At 51.8% G+C, this 15,203-nt stretch overlaps 1 protein-coding gene across 7 annotated transcripts in view; it reads right to left on the bottom strand.

Moving 5' to 3' along the window:
- Nucleotides 1-102: 102 nt before the first annotated feature.
- Nucleotides 103-15,203, bottom strand: part of GIT2 (GIT ArfGAP 2) — a 43,700-nt gene continuing 28,599 nt past the window's right edge. For 4 of the 7 annotated variants that reach the window (XM_083470937.1, XM_083470935.1, XM_083470936.1 and 1 more), the window contains exons 15-19: nucleotides 13,862-14,113; nucleotides 9,133-9,215; nucleotides 7,734-7,916; nucleotides 4,931-4,994; nucleotides 103-2,828 (exon numbers count right to left, since the gene is read on the bottom strand). In XM_083470937.1, the coding sequence (XP_083327063.1) occupies nucleotides 2,616-2,828; nucleotides 4,931-4,994; nucleotides 7,734-7,916; nucleotides 9,133-9,215; nucleotides 13,862-14,113 (795 nt within the window). In that variant the 3' untranslated portion in view covers nucleotides 103-2,615. Of the gene's footprint in view, nucleotides 2,829-4,930; nucleotides 4,995-6,932; nucleotides 7,062-7,733; nucleotides 7,917-9,132; nucleotides 9,216-13,861; nucleotides 14,114-15,203 lie in introns of all 7 variants that reach the window. The other 3 variants (XM_083470932.1, XM_083470933.1, XM_083470931.1) reach the window with 1 other exon arrangement.

The following is a 15,203-nucleotide window of genomic DNA, read 5'->3' on the forward strand; positions in this document are numbered from 1 at the left end:
GGATTCCTCGCAAGAAAAGGGAAAAGTTGACAGCTATGCTCAGCTAACATTTCATGCCAGTCAACACTGTTTGCAAGAAGACAAAACCAGGAGACAAGAATAGAAAAAGCAAGATACCTGTTCTACCTTTTTTGTTTGTTTGTTTGTTTGTTTGTTTCTTTAAACCCAAAAATAGTACAATACTTTTTAAAAAGGTAGTTAATTACAAGGTAACATCAGCATCCAACATTATTATGGCACTTGGTTTGGTTTCTTTTAATATATAAATACCAACAGGGTAAAACACACACACACACACTCTCACACACACCCCTCAAGTTGGACTGCTGCTTCGAAACCCAGAAACCTCTCCACCGCCAGCCAAGCATCCCTGGAGCAGACAGCCTGTCTGCCCATTTCCTATGAGTGGCATGCAGGTGGGCAGATCGCCTCCTCTGCCTTGTACAGAAGCAGTACCCTGCAGTGAGCTGGCACCTTCACGGGCCGTGGCAAAGCCTGCCGGGGGGAGCACTAGGCAGGGCAGGAGGAAGGTTGACTTGCTTGCTCAGGCCCAGCCAGCATCAAACTTCCTATTTGCCCAGACCCGAGACCCTCTCGGTTTTGTGCGTACATTTTGGCCAGACTCTTAAGAGAAGAGGAGCTAAGTGGGTCTTGTCCTGCTGGGGTGGAAGGCTGCAGTGGAATGAGTGGGAGATGAACCCAGAGCACCACAAGGCACCCTTGCACACAGCTCTTGCTTGTTATGAGACAGGTGTGCACAGAATTGGGCATGATGTGCCCACAGGCTGCCCTTTGGGTTTTCCACCTTGAGCACCAAACTCTCACAGGCCGGCTGTAGCCCAAGACTCTTTCTCCATTCAGCAATTCAGCAGAATTCATAAGAATTTCTCCGGATTCATCGGTACCCTTTACTAGTGGGGTGGCCCAGACGCACCAAGATGAAGGGAGGGAGTGGGGCTGTCGCTGGACAAAATCAGCTGTTTGTTAAAGGGCCCCTGCCAGAAATCACTACACAGCATGCTGCATGCTGTTGGGACCATCCCAGAAATCTCTCCCCCAGACACACACAATGCAGACTTGCCCCCTGAACTCCCCTCAAGTGGCACAAAGGATGTTCTGAAGCACTGAGGATCAGACTGGGCAACTGGGCATAAGGGGGTAGAGAGGCTCCTGACCCAGACCTAGTTCTCGCCATAGAGGGCCATTTAAGACCCACCAAACCCAACAAGACAAACCTGTCACAGCTCCCTCAAGGCCTAGCGATGGCAGCAGGGCTTCCATGCAACCAATGTGCTCTAGTGTAGGAACCTCTCATGCATGCCCATCAATGGTACCGGTTTCGTTCCATGAAGCACCAGCCAAATTGCCAACCTAGCAGGAATTACTATGATGCTTTCACCAGCAGGCACATTCAGCCTGCCACTCTGGGCCACTCTGCTTCACGGCATCTTGTCTGCAAACCATGGCATCCACTGGACCACTTGGACACCCAACAGCAAAGCAGAGGCTTTCTTAGCCACCCTGCACAGCTGCCCCCTTTCTTAATGTCACCCTGCCCTGCTGCCTTGGTGAACACAGGCACAGTGGCTCTCAAGAAGCAAGGTTGTCGGGGCTCAAATGGGACAGGACACCAAGCCCAGCTCTCAACACCAGCAGTTCTCTCCCCCCCCCCCACCAAAAACACACAAGACAACCAGTCTCTCACTCCTCCCCAAATCCAGGCAGGTTTCCACTGTACCTTTGCCACCCAAGATGGACCTTCAGTCCCACCTGCAACTAGACACTCCCTGCAGTGCACCGCTCCCGGCACAGCCACCACCAGCAAGCCATCCTCCCAGGAATGCAGATGTGGGGGCGGGTGAGCAGAAACAGGACAAGCAAAAAATCATTTTCTGCCCTAGGAAAGCTTTGTGGTGCAGTTATGTCATGAAAAGCACTTTCTCAAAGATCCATATGAACTGGGGCCAAAAAAAATCTGAGACACTCCCATCTGCTTCCACCGTGGAAAGCAAAGAAGAGTCCCAGGAGACTAAAATATTAAAGGGGTCGGGAGGCTAGTCTTACCATTTTGTAGCAAGCCTTTGATGGCCTGGTATTTCGCAAGGGATGGGGACTGATGGGCAGGGATCATGTTGGGGGGGGTGTCCTTACCTACCCCCGCTCTTCAGAGGTTAGTGGTACGTGCAACATAGTGGTTCAGGTGTGTCAAACAGCTGCATAACAAGACTTGGGGATATGTGCCCTGTATCCTGATATGTGCATTTCAGTTCACAAATGGTGCAGAGTGCGACCCTCCCCGCCACTCCCTGCCCCAGATACACACACACATCCCTTTGAGAGCGGTTGATGCAAAGATTGGCTCATGACGTTCCATACACTGACACCCTCTTTACACTGGCAATACAGGCATAAGATAAGGCAGTGGGTTACATTAATTCGGGGGGGGGTCCTTTTGAGGGGGGGAAACATGCAAAACCCCTTTAATACTGAGATTCCTTTTTAAAAAAGAAGTAATGCACCACCTTAAATATTCCTGTAAAAAACATGAAAATGTTCAGCTTCCAAGCCGACCCTTTGCAGGAGGCCTGGTGCGGAGGTGGGGGGACACGGCGGCCTCAGTTGGTGTTCTCCTTGGTTGTGATGGTGACCAGCTGCTTGGCAGCTTTGGCGATGTCATAGGCGCACTGAATGACCTGCTGAGTGACCAGCTGGATGTCGGCCAGGGGGCAGGACTCTGGCGGAAGGGCCTTTGTGCACTCGGAATGCAGTCGGAAGGCACTGGAGGTCAGCAGCCGCAGAGAGGTGCGCACCAGCTCAGACTTGGGCTTCTGGGGAGGACAGAGGAAAAGGGGGGAAAGCATGACACAGGGGGGCAGGCACTTCTGCATGAACACCAGGGGCAGGGGGCTAAAGGAGCATGCAGAGAGGAAGATAGGGCAAAGGGCCAAATATTTTCTTTCCACTGCAAAAATGTATCAGCAGTTGCTTCCGTTGTGTGCACCTAAGACAGTGGTGGCGAACCTTTTAGAGACCAAGTGCCCAAACTGCAAACCAAAACCCACTTATTTATTGCAAAGTGCCCAAAGTTTTTGAGCTTTCTGGGGGAGAGACAGAACAGAAAAATTGCCGCGGTTCTCGCCATCTCCCTCCGTCTTCTCCCCTCCCACCAGATGCGCTGGGCACGCTCCCCGGCTAGCTGGCTGGCTCATTCTCAGGCTGATGCGATGGGGAGGACGGAGCAGCCCTGGGGCCAGGTGAGTGGCGGACAGGAAGAGAGCGAGAGCGAGAGCCCCCATCCCAGCCAGCCAGCCCAACAGCCATGCCTGCCTGCCTGCTACCTGCCCGCGATCCCTGTGTGGTCTTCCCCATCTTCCTCCCTCCCTCCTTCCCTCCGGCAACGGCAAAGGGGTGAGGCTGGGTTGGGCCAGGCACGCAGGTAAGTGGTGGGCACAGGTGCCCTCCTAGCCCAGGCAGGTCAAGCCCAAGGGAGACAAGGAGCCTGCGGAGGATTGGAGTGGGGGGGGTGCAGAAGGGAATGGGTGAGGCCTGGCTTGGAGGGGGGAGCTGGGAACTACCACCCAGCACCGGGAAAAGTGCAAGAAAAAAATCGCGAGGGTCAAATAAGAAACACTGTTATGTCCAATCAGAAACAGCCATTGCTGTAGCCAATTGAAAAACAGACCAATCGCCGAACACAATCGCTGGCTACCAGCAAAAAAGAAAAAGAAAAGTTCCGGGTTTAAACAGTGGATGCACGCAGTCGCATGGGGAGGAGCAGGAGCACAAATGGAAAAAACAACAAAACAACATCGCGGATGGGCCGATGGCATGTGTGCCAGCAGTGAGGGTTCAGCATGCCCACTCTGCACGCGTGCCATAGGTTCGCCCCTGCTGACCTAAGAGGATTTACGGTTAGGCCTGGAGAAAGGCTTCATCCAGGGAGCTGAGACTGGCTCCAGTGTCCTAGAATCAGAACTGTAGCACTGGAAGGGACCCCCAGGGGTCATCTGGTCCACCCCCTACAATGCAGGAATCACAGCTCAAGAATCCCTGACAGGCAGCCATACAACCTTTGTTTGAAAACCTCCAGCGAAAGGTAGCCCACCACCTTCTGAGAGACTCCCTTACTGTCAGATAACTTTTCCTGCTGTTTAGTCAGACTCTCCTTCTTGTCCTTTGACTATGCACTCAGTGTGAACAAACCTGGATTATTTCTCGCTGTGTCGCTCAGCCAGAGATTCAGGTGTGAGCAGCGGAATTTATGGCATAAGGTTTTACATCTCTGTATACAATATGATTGTGTCAGAATTCCCTTTCTCTTTAGATCTCGTTAGATGTTACCAGTCTCTGGACATTAAGATGATTTACATAACTATAATATATTTTATTATTTACAAAACTCACAATGAAATATTGCATTTAAAGAAACTAATAAGGACGGGATGGGAATAGAGAGCTTCACGGCTGGCAAAGGAGCCCACTCTGCATGCAGACCCTTTGTCCAAAACCCTACAGATCTGCCACCCATCCATGGAGACAGCCAGTGCCGAGCTAGAGGGACCCCTGGTGTGTCTGGCCTAAGACCACTTCCTGTGGCTGGTAAGAGTTCTCCCAAGAGAGCCAGCGGGGCGTCCTGGTTAGAGTGCCGGGCTAAGACCTCAGAGAGGCCAGGGTTCAAATCCCCACTTGGGCAGGAAGCTCACTGGCTGTGACCTTGGTCTCTAGTCACTGCCTCTCTCAGCCTAACCTACCTCACACAGCTGTTGTGGGGATTAAATGAGGAGTGGGAAGAACCATGTAGGCTCCCTTGAGCTCCTTGGAGATAAAGGTGAAATGAAATAAGTCCTCTGGTCCTTTCCACAGGCTGGCCACCACAAGGGAGTCCCTGCCGCATTCAGAGCCCCCCTCTGACCTCTGCAGGGCTACTCACTTTTGGAAAGAGGGCAGCCATCTCCGTCACTGCCACGTGGATCCTTTCTGAGCAGGGGATGTAGCTGCAAGGGGAGAGAGGGGGCAGGTCATTCTAAGGGAAGCAGGTTCCCCCACCCCCAGGGCCACAAAAGGTGACATTAGTTGCTGCAGAGGCAAAGCCATTAAAAACAAGGGTGTCCACACATCCAGGCCCACCTCATCCACCTTGGCAAGCGGCAACACAAGAAGTACAGATGGGAAGTCCAAATGCTTGATGTGGAGACTTTAAAATAAAAATAGTAGCCAGAAGAAAAGCTTTAAGTTGTCTCAAAGGAAAGAGTCTCATTGTGCTGGGAGAGCAGAGGAGATGCAAACTGTCCCTTTCAGAGAGCAGTGGTCCTAAGAACTTAAGAAGAGGCTGCTGGATCAAGCCAAGGGCCCACCGAGTCCAGTTTTCTGTACTTACAGGGGCCAACGAGATGCCTGTTAGAGACCCGCAAGCAGAATCCAAGCACCAGAGCCCTCTCCCCTCTTGCAGTTTCCAGCAACTCGGATTCAGAAGCACTGCTTCCCCCAACTGTAGAGGCAGAGCAGAGCCACCGTGGATAGGAGGCATCAACAGCCTTCTCCTCTGTGATGGCAGCAGTGGTGGCAGCGGGGAGGAGGGGCAAAATGCTTGTTATAGTGTCCAAAATTGCTCCCCAAAAAGTGACGTGATGGAGTTACAGGCAAGCAGGGATTGGAGCCTGTGTGCCTGAAGTGCCAAGACCCACACAGCTCACAAGATCCAACTGGTGCACGCAGAACTGTTAGCCAGGGATTGTGGCCCAGCCATGTGTGCATTAGTCCCCCAGTCAACACACACACACACACACACACACACACACACACAAACCTTGCTACCAGCTGCATGCCCAACCTCCATGCTCCTCCCCAAACTCAAGCCACAGAGAGACAGGCAGACAGGTGAGATGGGGAGCTGGGTCAGTCATGGACGATTATGCAGGAAAGTTGCTTGAGGCAAGGAAGGTCTCATCTAAAGCCCACCAGAGGTGGAGACAGATGTGGAGCCCAAACAGTTGCCGCCAGACCCCAGGAGGATGGTGATGGGACCCAGGGAGCAGAGTCATCAGGGCTAAGAGCCTTATTCTCCTCCCTGTATTTGTCCAATGCCCTTTTAAAGCCATCCAAGCCAGTGGCCATCCCTGCCTCCTGTGGCAGTGAGTTCCAGCTTAACATGTACAAGAGGGCTGGACAACTTGTGCAGTCCTCTAGATGCCATTGGACTATAGGACCATCCTGGGAGTTCAACTGTGTGTGGGAGGGACACGCGTCCCTCACCTGAACAAGAAAATGAAAAGCCCATTTCAGCAAGCCCACCTAGGATCGGCAGAGAGCTCCTACTGTGCTCCAAGAGCAGCCAGGACCTTCCTAAAGCTCCCTTGCACCCTCCCAGTCCCTGCCTCTTAGCACTCATCCTGTTCCCAGGCCATCTTTCTCCATGGTTGAGGAGGGGGTGTCCCATCACCAAATGCCAGGGCCTCAACCTTTTCCTTTAGCTCTTGTGGGGCTTCTCAGAGGTACAGGATTCTTCATCTGGATTTAGGTCTCTCTTTCAGACATCAGCTGCCTGCGCTTCTGTTTTCTGCCCTCAAGTGAGCTCAGAAAGTCCCACAAGGCAAGTACAACCTGTGATGAAACACAGGGTGCCAGCTGAGCAGGTGACACCCCTGTGGATGGTCAAAGAAGGTTTCCCCTTTCACTGCTGCACATTAGGGTACCAGGGACGGAGCAGACAAAAAATGCCAGGCTGGATAAAGGAACCCTCCCCCCGCTTGCTGGCCCCAAACGGCACTCCCATCAAACCCCAGCTCCTCTCCCAAATGGTGCTGAGAGGCTGGGCCAGGGGGTTCTGCAGCCTTTCTTGCATAACCGCTAAACACCCCATGCTTGGGAGGGGAGGACCCCAAAGAAAGAAAAAGGACACTGTGCCTGGGAGGCAGGGACAGAGGCCAGAATACCAGGTGGTGGGAGGGTCAGGCTGCCGGAGGGTCAGAGGCTGCAGAGAAGCTCGCTCGGCCCATGGAACCAGGGGACTGAAACAGCCCAGGCTGTGCCTAAACTTGGGGGCGCTGCTGTGCCTGAATGGCCTGGGCACCCCAAGGAGGAAAACCAGAGAGAGAGAGAGAGAGAGAGAGAGAGAGAGAGAGGTTTTTCTGCAGTTAACTCGGCACAGGAGCACCTCACAGCCCAACAGAGCGCTTGCAGAACCAAGGAGCGCATAAAGCTGTCATAACCTACACTTTTGCTCAAGAGGACACACATGTGGCTCAAGCTTCTCCCCTCCCAAACTCCCAGGGTCACTTCTGCCTCTTGACACCCCTCCAACCCCAAATGGGGAGAGCAGGAAGGGGCGTGGGGAAATCCAGGACACCATCAGATATTTGTGTAGCTCAGGACTCCTCTTGTAGACACACCCTTTCCCAGCTAAAGAGGAGGAAGGCATGATTTTAAGCACCAGATCCTGGCCTGTTAGGAGGTCCAGAAGGATGAAAATAAAAGCTGCCAGTTGCCTTGGATGGAAAAGGTAGCAAAGCCAGCCAGGTGCACAAGAATTTGGGCCTCTCTTTCTTTAAAGAAAGAAGGACGTCAACCCACACTTGCAAGACACACACGCATCATCATCATCGCTCTGCATGCTGCCTCATCTAATTGATTCCAGGATCTCTCCTGATGCGGGAAGAGCACTTTTGCTCAACGCAGACCAGGATACTCAAGCGCTTCTTCCAGGGACCTCTGCTCTGACTTCCTGGCCTCCTCACCTGTCGTGTTTGTTCTCCTGAGCTGCCCGCAGAAGCTCCTGGATGTTCTTGGTGATCTGCTCTGTTTTCCGAATTACGTCCTCTGTGCTGGGGAGGCTGGGGCTGGCATCTGGGTCCTTGGCCTCGGAGGTGGGCCCTTCTCCCTGTCGGAAGGTGCTTCGCTGCCTGGCCTTCCTGCTGATTCTGCCAACACACACACACGCAAGCGTTTCAGAGGGCCACTTGCCTGACTGGCAAATCAGAATCTCTGCCAAGTGGCCAAGAGAGAATTTCCAGAGGATAACTGTTTTCCTCTCCCTTTGAAGACTGATATGAAACAAGCCACTAAAGAAACTGGGGGTGGGGGGACATCTGCAAGGCTGCCAACGGTGCTCTTTGCTCTCCACCCCAAGTCCCTAGCCAGCTGGGCTTGGCTGTCAGGTAAAGAACAGGCAACCTCCTTCACCCTAAGATTCATCCTCCACTTGTAGGCAGTCATGAACAAGGCCCAGAAAAGATCTGCTTCCTGGAGGCTCTGGCTCACTGCCTACAGCTTTACCCAGGGCCATTTGGGGAGAGAACCGGGAAGGCGGGGGGGGGGGGCTTTTCCTCACTCACTTGTGAAAATGCAGCCTGGCTCGATTACAGGAGTCATACTGAGGCATGTGCTCAGCAAAACTTCCTGCCCAGTCTTGAGGGTTGCCATGTTGCGCTTTGAAAGGAACTGAAGGGACCCTGTGTTATCTGTGGACTTTTGGCCGCTGCTGGACTTCAGATCCCACAATCCCTGGCTGCTGGGAGTTGGAGTCCTGCAAGAGGTGGAGGGCCTCCAGCTGGCAGAGGAGGCTGTGTGTGAGCCCAGCTACAAACCAGGAGGACAGGGACAACACTGCTTGTGGGGGACCCTCCAGAGGCCGCAGGACTCCATCTCCCAGCAGCCCCTGCAGCCAGCATGGGCAATGCTCAGGGATGACGGGAGGCTGGAGTCCAGAAACCTCTGGAAGTCTTCATGGGTTTCCCACCCATTTAGATTTCATATAAGCCCTGTTTTAAAACAGCCACACTGGTTGCCAGCTCCTTACCTGGCCCAATTCAAGGTGAGCACATTGGGTGTCCAAAGCTCCAACCCACATATCCACCTCAAACACAGGAAAGACCTTCTTGGGTTCTGACCTAGGGACCTCCCCCCTCACACTGGAGCCTGCAAAGGCTGAAAAGGCTCCTCTTGACCCTGGCCTTTGTCACCTGAGACAAAGTTTGTAGAGCCCACCTTACTTTTATGCTTGTAAGTTGCTTAAATTGGCTTTTCATATGGTGTTTTGATGCTGCAACCTGCTCTGGGCCCTTACGGTGAAGTGTGGGTAATAAATACTAATCAACAGTAATACTCATACATAGCCCATGCTCTCCTGATGCCTACCCTGTCTCGTCAGGCTCCAGCGCAGGAACGGCATTGTCATAATCCCCTTCAGGCAGGCTGCTCTGCTTTTCCAGTTTGGATGCCTGGAAGAGAAAGGCCAGGAAGCAAGATGAGCGCCACCAGATTCATAGATACAGCCAGACAAGATGCTCTTCTAGCCAGACCTTTGCTCTGCCTAACCCAGGGCTACTTACTCTCACTGCTCTCAAGCAGAGGGTCCGTTGCCCCCACTGCTACTGCTGTCCAAACCTTTTAACTGGAGAGGATAACCACTGTCCTCATTCCAAAAACACCAGCGTTTCTCAGCATAAGGCTATGCCAGCCCTCTGGGCTTCTGTGTACTGCATGGACAAAGTGATACATTCACCCTCCAACTTGAATGCACTGGGGTCAGCCAATGGACAGACAAAAGAAAGTCCTTCTTTGCACCCTGCACAGTTAAAACTATGGCACTCTCTCCCACAAGAGGCAGGGAGGTGCCAACCTAGCTGGCTCTAAAAGAGGATTGGACAAATTCCTGGAGGAGAGGGCTATGGATGGCAACTAGCCCCCCAGGCTATGTTCCACCTCCGTCAGAAGCAGCTGCTCCTACAAATAACCGTTGCCAGGGTTATTTGCAAATGGGGAGAGTTTCACTCTTGTGTTTGGGTCCAGCTTGCAAGTTTCCCATTGAGGTGTCTGGTTGGCTGCTGTTAGAACAGGAAATTGGACGTGATGGTCTTTGGCCTGATCCTGCAGCGCTTGTCTTATGTTTGTTGTTGTGCTCTGTTTAAGAGAATCATGGTAACTGCAAAACCCTGCTGGATTTTGGCCACTGCTGATGCTTTAAAGTGCTGGGAAATTTCTTGTTTGGGGACCTCCACCCCTACAAAGCTGCAATTACCCTCTTTCCTGTTTTGCCCTCTGCCTGAAGGATTTCTGAATTAATTACCTATGAAATGGACAGCACACCATGGAGTAAAAGTGATCTGGGTATCAGCTCATTAAGGGAAGGGTTTACATGTGGGTGGATGGGAAGACCCAACACCCGTTTCTCCAATACCTACAGAACACGTTGAGGGCAATTTAAGAGCAGAGCAAAATCCAGAGAGACCAGAATAAATAGAATATCAGATCCAGAAATTAAATTCTGGAAGGCTAAAGGACAGAAATATAAGGAACAGGCATCTCCTTGCACAGATGGTATCAAAAGCACACTTTTGTCATCTTGCTTTTCCATGGTTCTGCATCACCAGGAGAAAGAACCCCTAGGAAGAGGACGGATCTCCCCCATTGCCTTCTCCGCCCTCCAACTGCCTCCCCCCTTTTCCTTTTTGCTTCATCCCTCTTGGTGGCACAAGCTAAACTCTGACCCTGCGGTGCCACTTTAATGACAGGTGATTCTCTGGCTGCCATTGGCTGAGCTGCTCTGATATCACTGAAGGGGCACGTCTGCTGGAAGCCAGGAGTCCTCACTCTTAAAACTTGCCGTATCTCTGCTCACACCCTAAACAGAGGTGGATGGCCATCTGTCTTGGATGCTTTAGTTGTGATTTCTACATTGCAGGGGGTTGGACTAGGTGACCCTCAGGGTCCCTTCCAACTTGATGATCCTGTGATTCTTGTCAACTGCATCCTGTGCAAATCCATCTGTGGTCTGGCCCCCCCCCCATCCTGCTTGGCTCCTCTTTTGGAATCCCCTCCCCCTGGCTTTACTACGTTGCTCCTTAAGCTGGAACAGCCCCCGACACCCCCCAAGAGCTTTATTCCTTGCTGTGACTTTGGTCTTCTCAGCTGCACCCACCTCCCAGCTGTCACCACAGGCCCCTGCCCAGCTGCCCTTCTCCCTCTCGGCTTGCCAAGCCCTCCAGGGCTTCTTTGCCCAGGTGGCCAGCAAAACCACCAGCAGATTGAGCAAGAGATTCTGGGGACTGCCTTGCAAGCATTACAGCCTCCCCCAATTTCTGGTCCAGCTGGCACAGCAGCCCCTCCCCCAACGCAGAACAGTTAAACCTTCTCAGGCGGCTGTGGCCACCTCTCAGTCTCAGCCAGCACTCCAGCTTGATCTGCCAGGCAGCTTCACAGTTCAAGCAGCTGAGATAGAAATAAGGGGAGGCGGAGGGAGGCACAGGCATGGTGGATCCACAGTGCCAGAAGCTCAGGCATGGTAAAGTCTGAGGGGTGGATAAGAAGTGACCCTCCTGCAGAAGAAGGAGAAGGAACAGCTCTGCTAGCAGAAGTGGGGGCTTTTCCAGGGAAGATGTACTGTACACAACCCTTTGTGTGTTTCTGTATGCCAACCAGGAGAGAATGGAGAAAAAAGGCATGGAGGAAGAATAGCTGGTCACCAGCCCATTCCTCCCTGCCTAAAAATAAGGGAGAGAAAGATACACACATGCACGCGCAGGCACATGTGCACGGTATAAAAGCAGGTTCTTATGAAAAAAGGAAGAAACCCACAATGTTGTTGTTTAGTCGTTTAGTCATGTCCCGACTCTTCGTGACCCCCTGGACCAGAGCACGCCAGGCACTCCTGTCTTCCACTGCCTCCCGCAGTTTGGTCAGACTCATGCTGGTAGCTTCAAGAACACTGTCCAACCATCTCATCCTCTGTCACCCCCTTCTCCTTGTGCCCTCCATTTTCCCCAACATCAGGGTCTTTTCCAGGGAGTGTTCTCTTCTCATGAGGTGGCCAAAGTACTGGAGCCTCAGCTTCAGGATCTGTCCTTCCAGTGAGCACTCAGGGCTGATTTCCTTCAGAATGGATAGGTTTGATCTTCTTGCAGTCCATGGGACTCTCAAGAGTCTCCTCCAGCACCAGAATTCAAAAGCATCAATTCTTCAGCGATCAGCCTTCTTTATGGTCCAGCTCTCACTTCCATACATCACTATTGGGAAAACCATGGCTTTATACTTTTTAAGATGCTGTCTAGGTTTATCATTGCTTTTCTCCCAAGGAGCAGGCGTCTTTTAATTTTGTGACTGCTGTCACCATCTGCAGTGATCATGGATCCCAAGAAAGTAAAATCTCTCACTGCCTCCATTTCTTTCCCTTCTATTTGCCAGGAGGTGAGGGGACCAGTGGCTATGATCTTTTTTTTTTTGATGTTGAGCTTCAAACCATATTTTGTGCTCTCCTCTTTCACCCTCAATAAAAGGTTATTTAATTCCTCCTCACTTTCTGCCATCAATGTTGTGTCATCTGCATATCTGAGGTTGTTGATATTTCTTCTGGCAATCTTAATTCCGGCTAGGGATTCATCTAGCCCAGCCTTTCGCATGATGAGGGACTCGATGGCCCTTGTTGGACTCGATGGCCCTTGTGGTCTCTTCCAACTCTATGATTCTATGAATTCTGCATATAAGTTAAATAAGCAGGGAGACAATATACAGTCTTGTCGTACTCCTTTCCCAATTTTGAACCAGTCAGTTGTTCCATATCCAGTTCTAACTGTAGCTTCTTGTCCCACATAGAGATTTCTCAGGAGACAGATGAGGTGATCAGGCACTCCCATTTCTTTAAGAACTTGCCATAGTTTGCTGTGGTCGACACAGTCAAAGGCTTTTGCATAGTCAATGAAGCAGAAGTAGATGTCTTTCTGGAACTCTCTAGCTTTCTCCATAATCCAGCGCATGTTTGCAATTTGGCCTCTGGTTCCTCTGCCTCTTCTAAATCCAGCTTGCACTTCTGGGAGTTCTCGGTCCACATACTGCTTGAGCCTTCCTTGTAGAATTTTAAGGATAACCTTGCTAGCGTGTGAAATGAGTGCAACTGTGCGGTAGCTGGAGCATTCTTTGACACTGCCCTTCTTTGGGATTGGGATGTAGACTGATCTTCTCCAATCCTCTGGCCACTGCTGAGTTTTCCAAATTTGCTGGCATATTGATTGTAGCACCTTACCAGCATCACCTTTTAAAATTTTATATAGTTCAGCTGGAATATCATCCAGCTGCCTCCTGTATAATGTTGTGAGCCTCCATCCATAGTTCTTCAGGCACTCTGTCCAGCCAATCTAAATCCTTAAACCTGTTCCTCACTTCCACTGTGTATTCATAAGGGATTTGATTTAGATCAATAAACCCACAATAGAATGTCCCAAGAGTGGGTAATGGGTGCAAGAGCAACATCTCTGAAATCCAGCGAGACACAAAGAGGCAAGCATCAGCATCAGCCAGTCAAAGGTGCTAAAGAACTGAGTGAGGAAAGACAAAGACACACCACTGCAAGGAGCTCAGGGTGCTTGGACGTTGGCGTGAGCAAACTCTGGCTCTGAAGTAATGGAGAAGCCCATGGGAAGAAGCCCCCTGTGGATCCCCCTGCCCCCCTCCTGGGGTCCCACATCTTTCAAGGTGCTAACTGACCACCACCTCTCTTTCATATTTGATCGCCCCTCTTCATCAGAGAAACTGACAAGCAGTCGTAGTGTATGCTTAAGGTTCCTTGAGCATGCACAGAGCAGCTTTCTCTCCCCACTGAGCAACAGCAGTCCGTCCTCATATGACGGGCACCAGGTTAGCGAAAGGTGAAATGAAGAGGGCAAGCGGAAGGCCAAAGCTCCAGTCTGCACAGGAGAAATGCTACAGCCCCAGACAGCTAGGCAGAGATGCTCTGTCCGCAGAGAGGGGCACTTCTCCCAGGGACATGGCCAGCCTTGCGCAACATCTGGGGAACCCCAGATTGGAGGCAGGCTGAGTGAGGCAAGCCCAAGCAGCCCCCCCAAAGAGGCAGCAGGTTGGTGGTCTTACTTACGTGGGGAGTGAACGGCTGCAGCCGCGACGTGATGTGCTCCTCTGGGTAGGAGACCTCGGCCAATGGCAAGTAGGGCTTCTGGGCTGATCCTGTCTCGTACATGGACATGGGCCGGCTGCTGCGCACAGAGGGCCGCCAGATCAAGGAAGAGTGGCTGCTGGCGTCTGGGTACTCAGAGCCAGCGGGAGTCAGGGAGGCGTTTGTTGTGGCCTGCCGCCGGAGACTCGTGTTCTCACTCTGTAGCGTCTGAAGCTGGAATAAAACATTTCAGAGTGGGGGCTTGGGTGTCCCCACAGCACAGCAAAGCAAGAATTGGGGGAGGGGGGCAGCACAGTCGGTGCATCCTTATGCTTGAAAACTGTCACCAGCTAGCCAGGTTTTGCTTGTCTTTCTGTTTTTAAAGGCAGTCTTTTCCTTTTATAGGAAACGTCTGCCAAATCAGTTACATTCTCAAAGCTTTGGGAGCCCCAAAATTTCAGGTGGGGTTGTGTGTGTCAAGAGGAGCTCCAACATCTAGCAACGTGAACCCAAGCTAGGCCAAGTTTCTGAGCAACGCAGACAGCGGCTTTAGCAACATTCTTTAAAAGTCAAGGCCAAGCGCCCAACAGTCAAATCAGAGAAAAGAGGGAACTGGGGAAATGGCAATGTCACCGCAGGAAGTGGAAGACGAGACAAGACTCAACCCTATTTGCACAAGAGAGAGGGGCAAGGCCACTGGAATGGAAACACAACAAGGGGGATCAGAACAGGAGCCCCATCACAAGAGATTCCCAACCATGTCCGCAAGTCAGCTAAGGGCACAATTAATCAGGAGGAAGAGCCATAAAACATCTGGTGGCCCTTCGGCAGTTTTCTGCGCAGTTTAAAGCAGCTGGCGCTCCTGCTTTCTCCCCCCCCCCCCGCAAATAGATATAAAAGGAGGAAGTTGCCCACACCCCCTGGCGGCTCATGAATTGCTACATCCATCATAAAGGGGAGGGGGAGGAACTTTACATAGCACTGAGACACTAAGCCATGCAATTGCAGTATTGGGTCAGAGAGATCTTGAAAAGAGAAAGAAAAAACCCTTTCGCTGCCTTTGGAAGTTAGTTCTCTCTCCCACCCCTGAAGGCCTGTGGATACCCTTCCTCAGCCCCTCCTCTTCCTTCTTACTCTAAGCTGCAACATATTTCTCAAACTACCTCCCCACTGCCTGCAGTAGCCCTGGCCACCCATCTAAAGCAAGAGGGGCTTTGTGGTCAGCTGCTGCTCCTTGCTGAAAATCTTTGGGGGAGATGAAGAAGTAGGTGGGGGGAGCTACAGTTTGCACTCAAAGTCCTACACACATTCCCAGAAGCCCATT

Source organism: Podarcis liolepis, assembly GCF_965112155.1.
Source record: "Podarcis liolepis genome assembly, chromosome: 13".
NCBI lineage: Eukaryota > Metazoa > Chordata > Lepidosauria > Squamata > Lacertidae > Podarcis > Podarcis liolepis.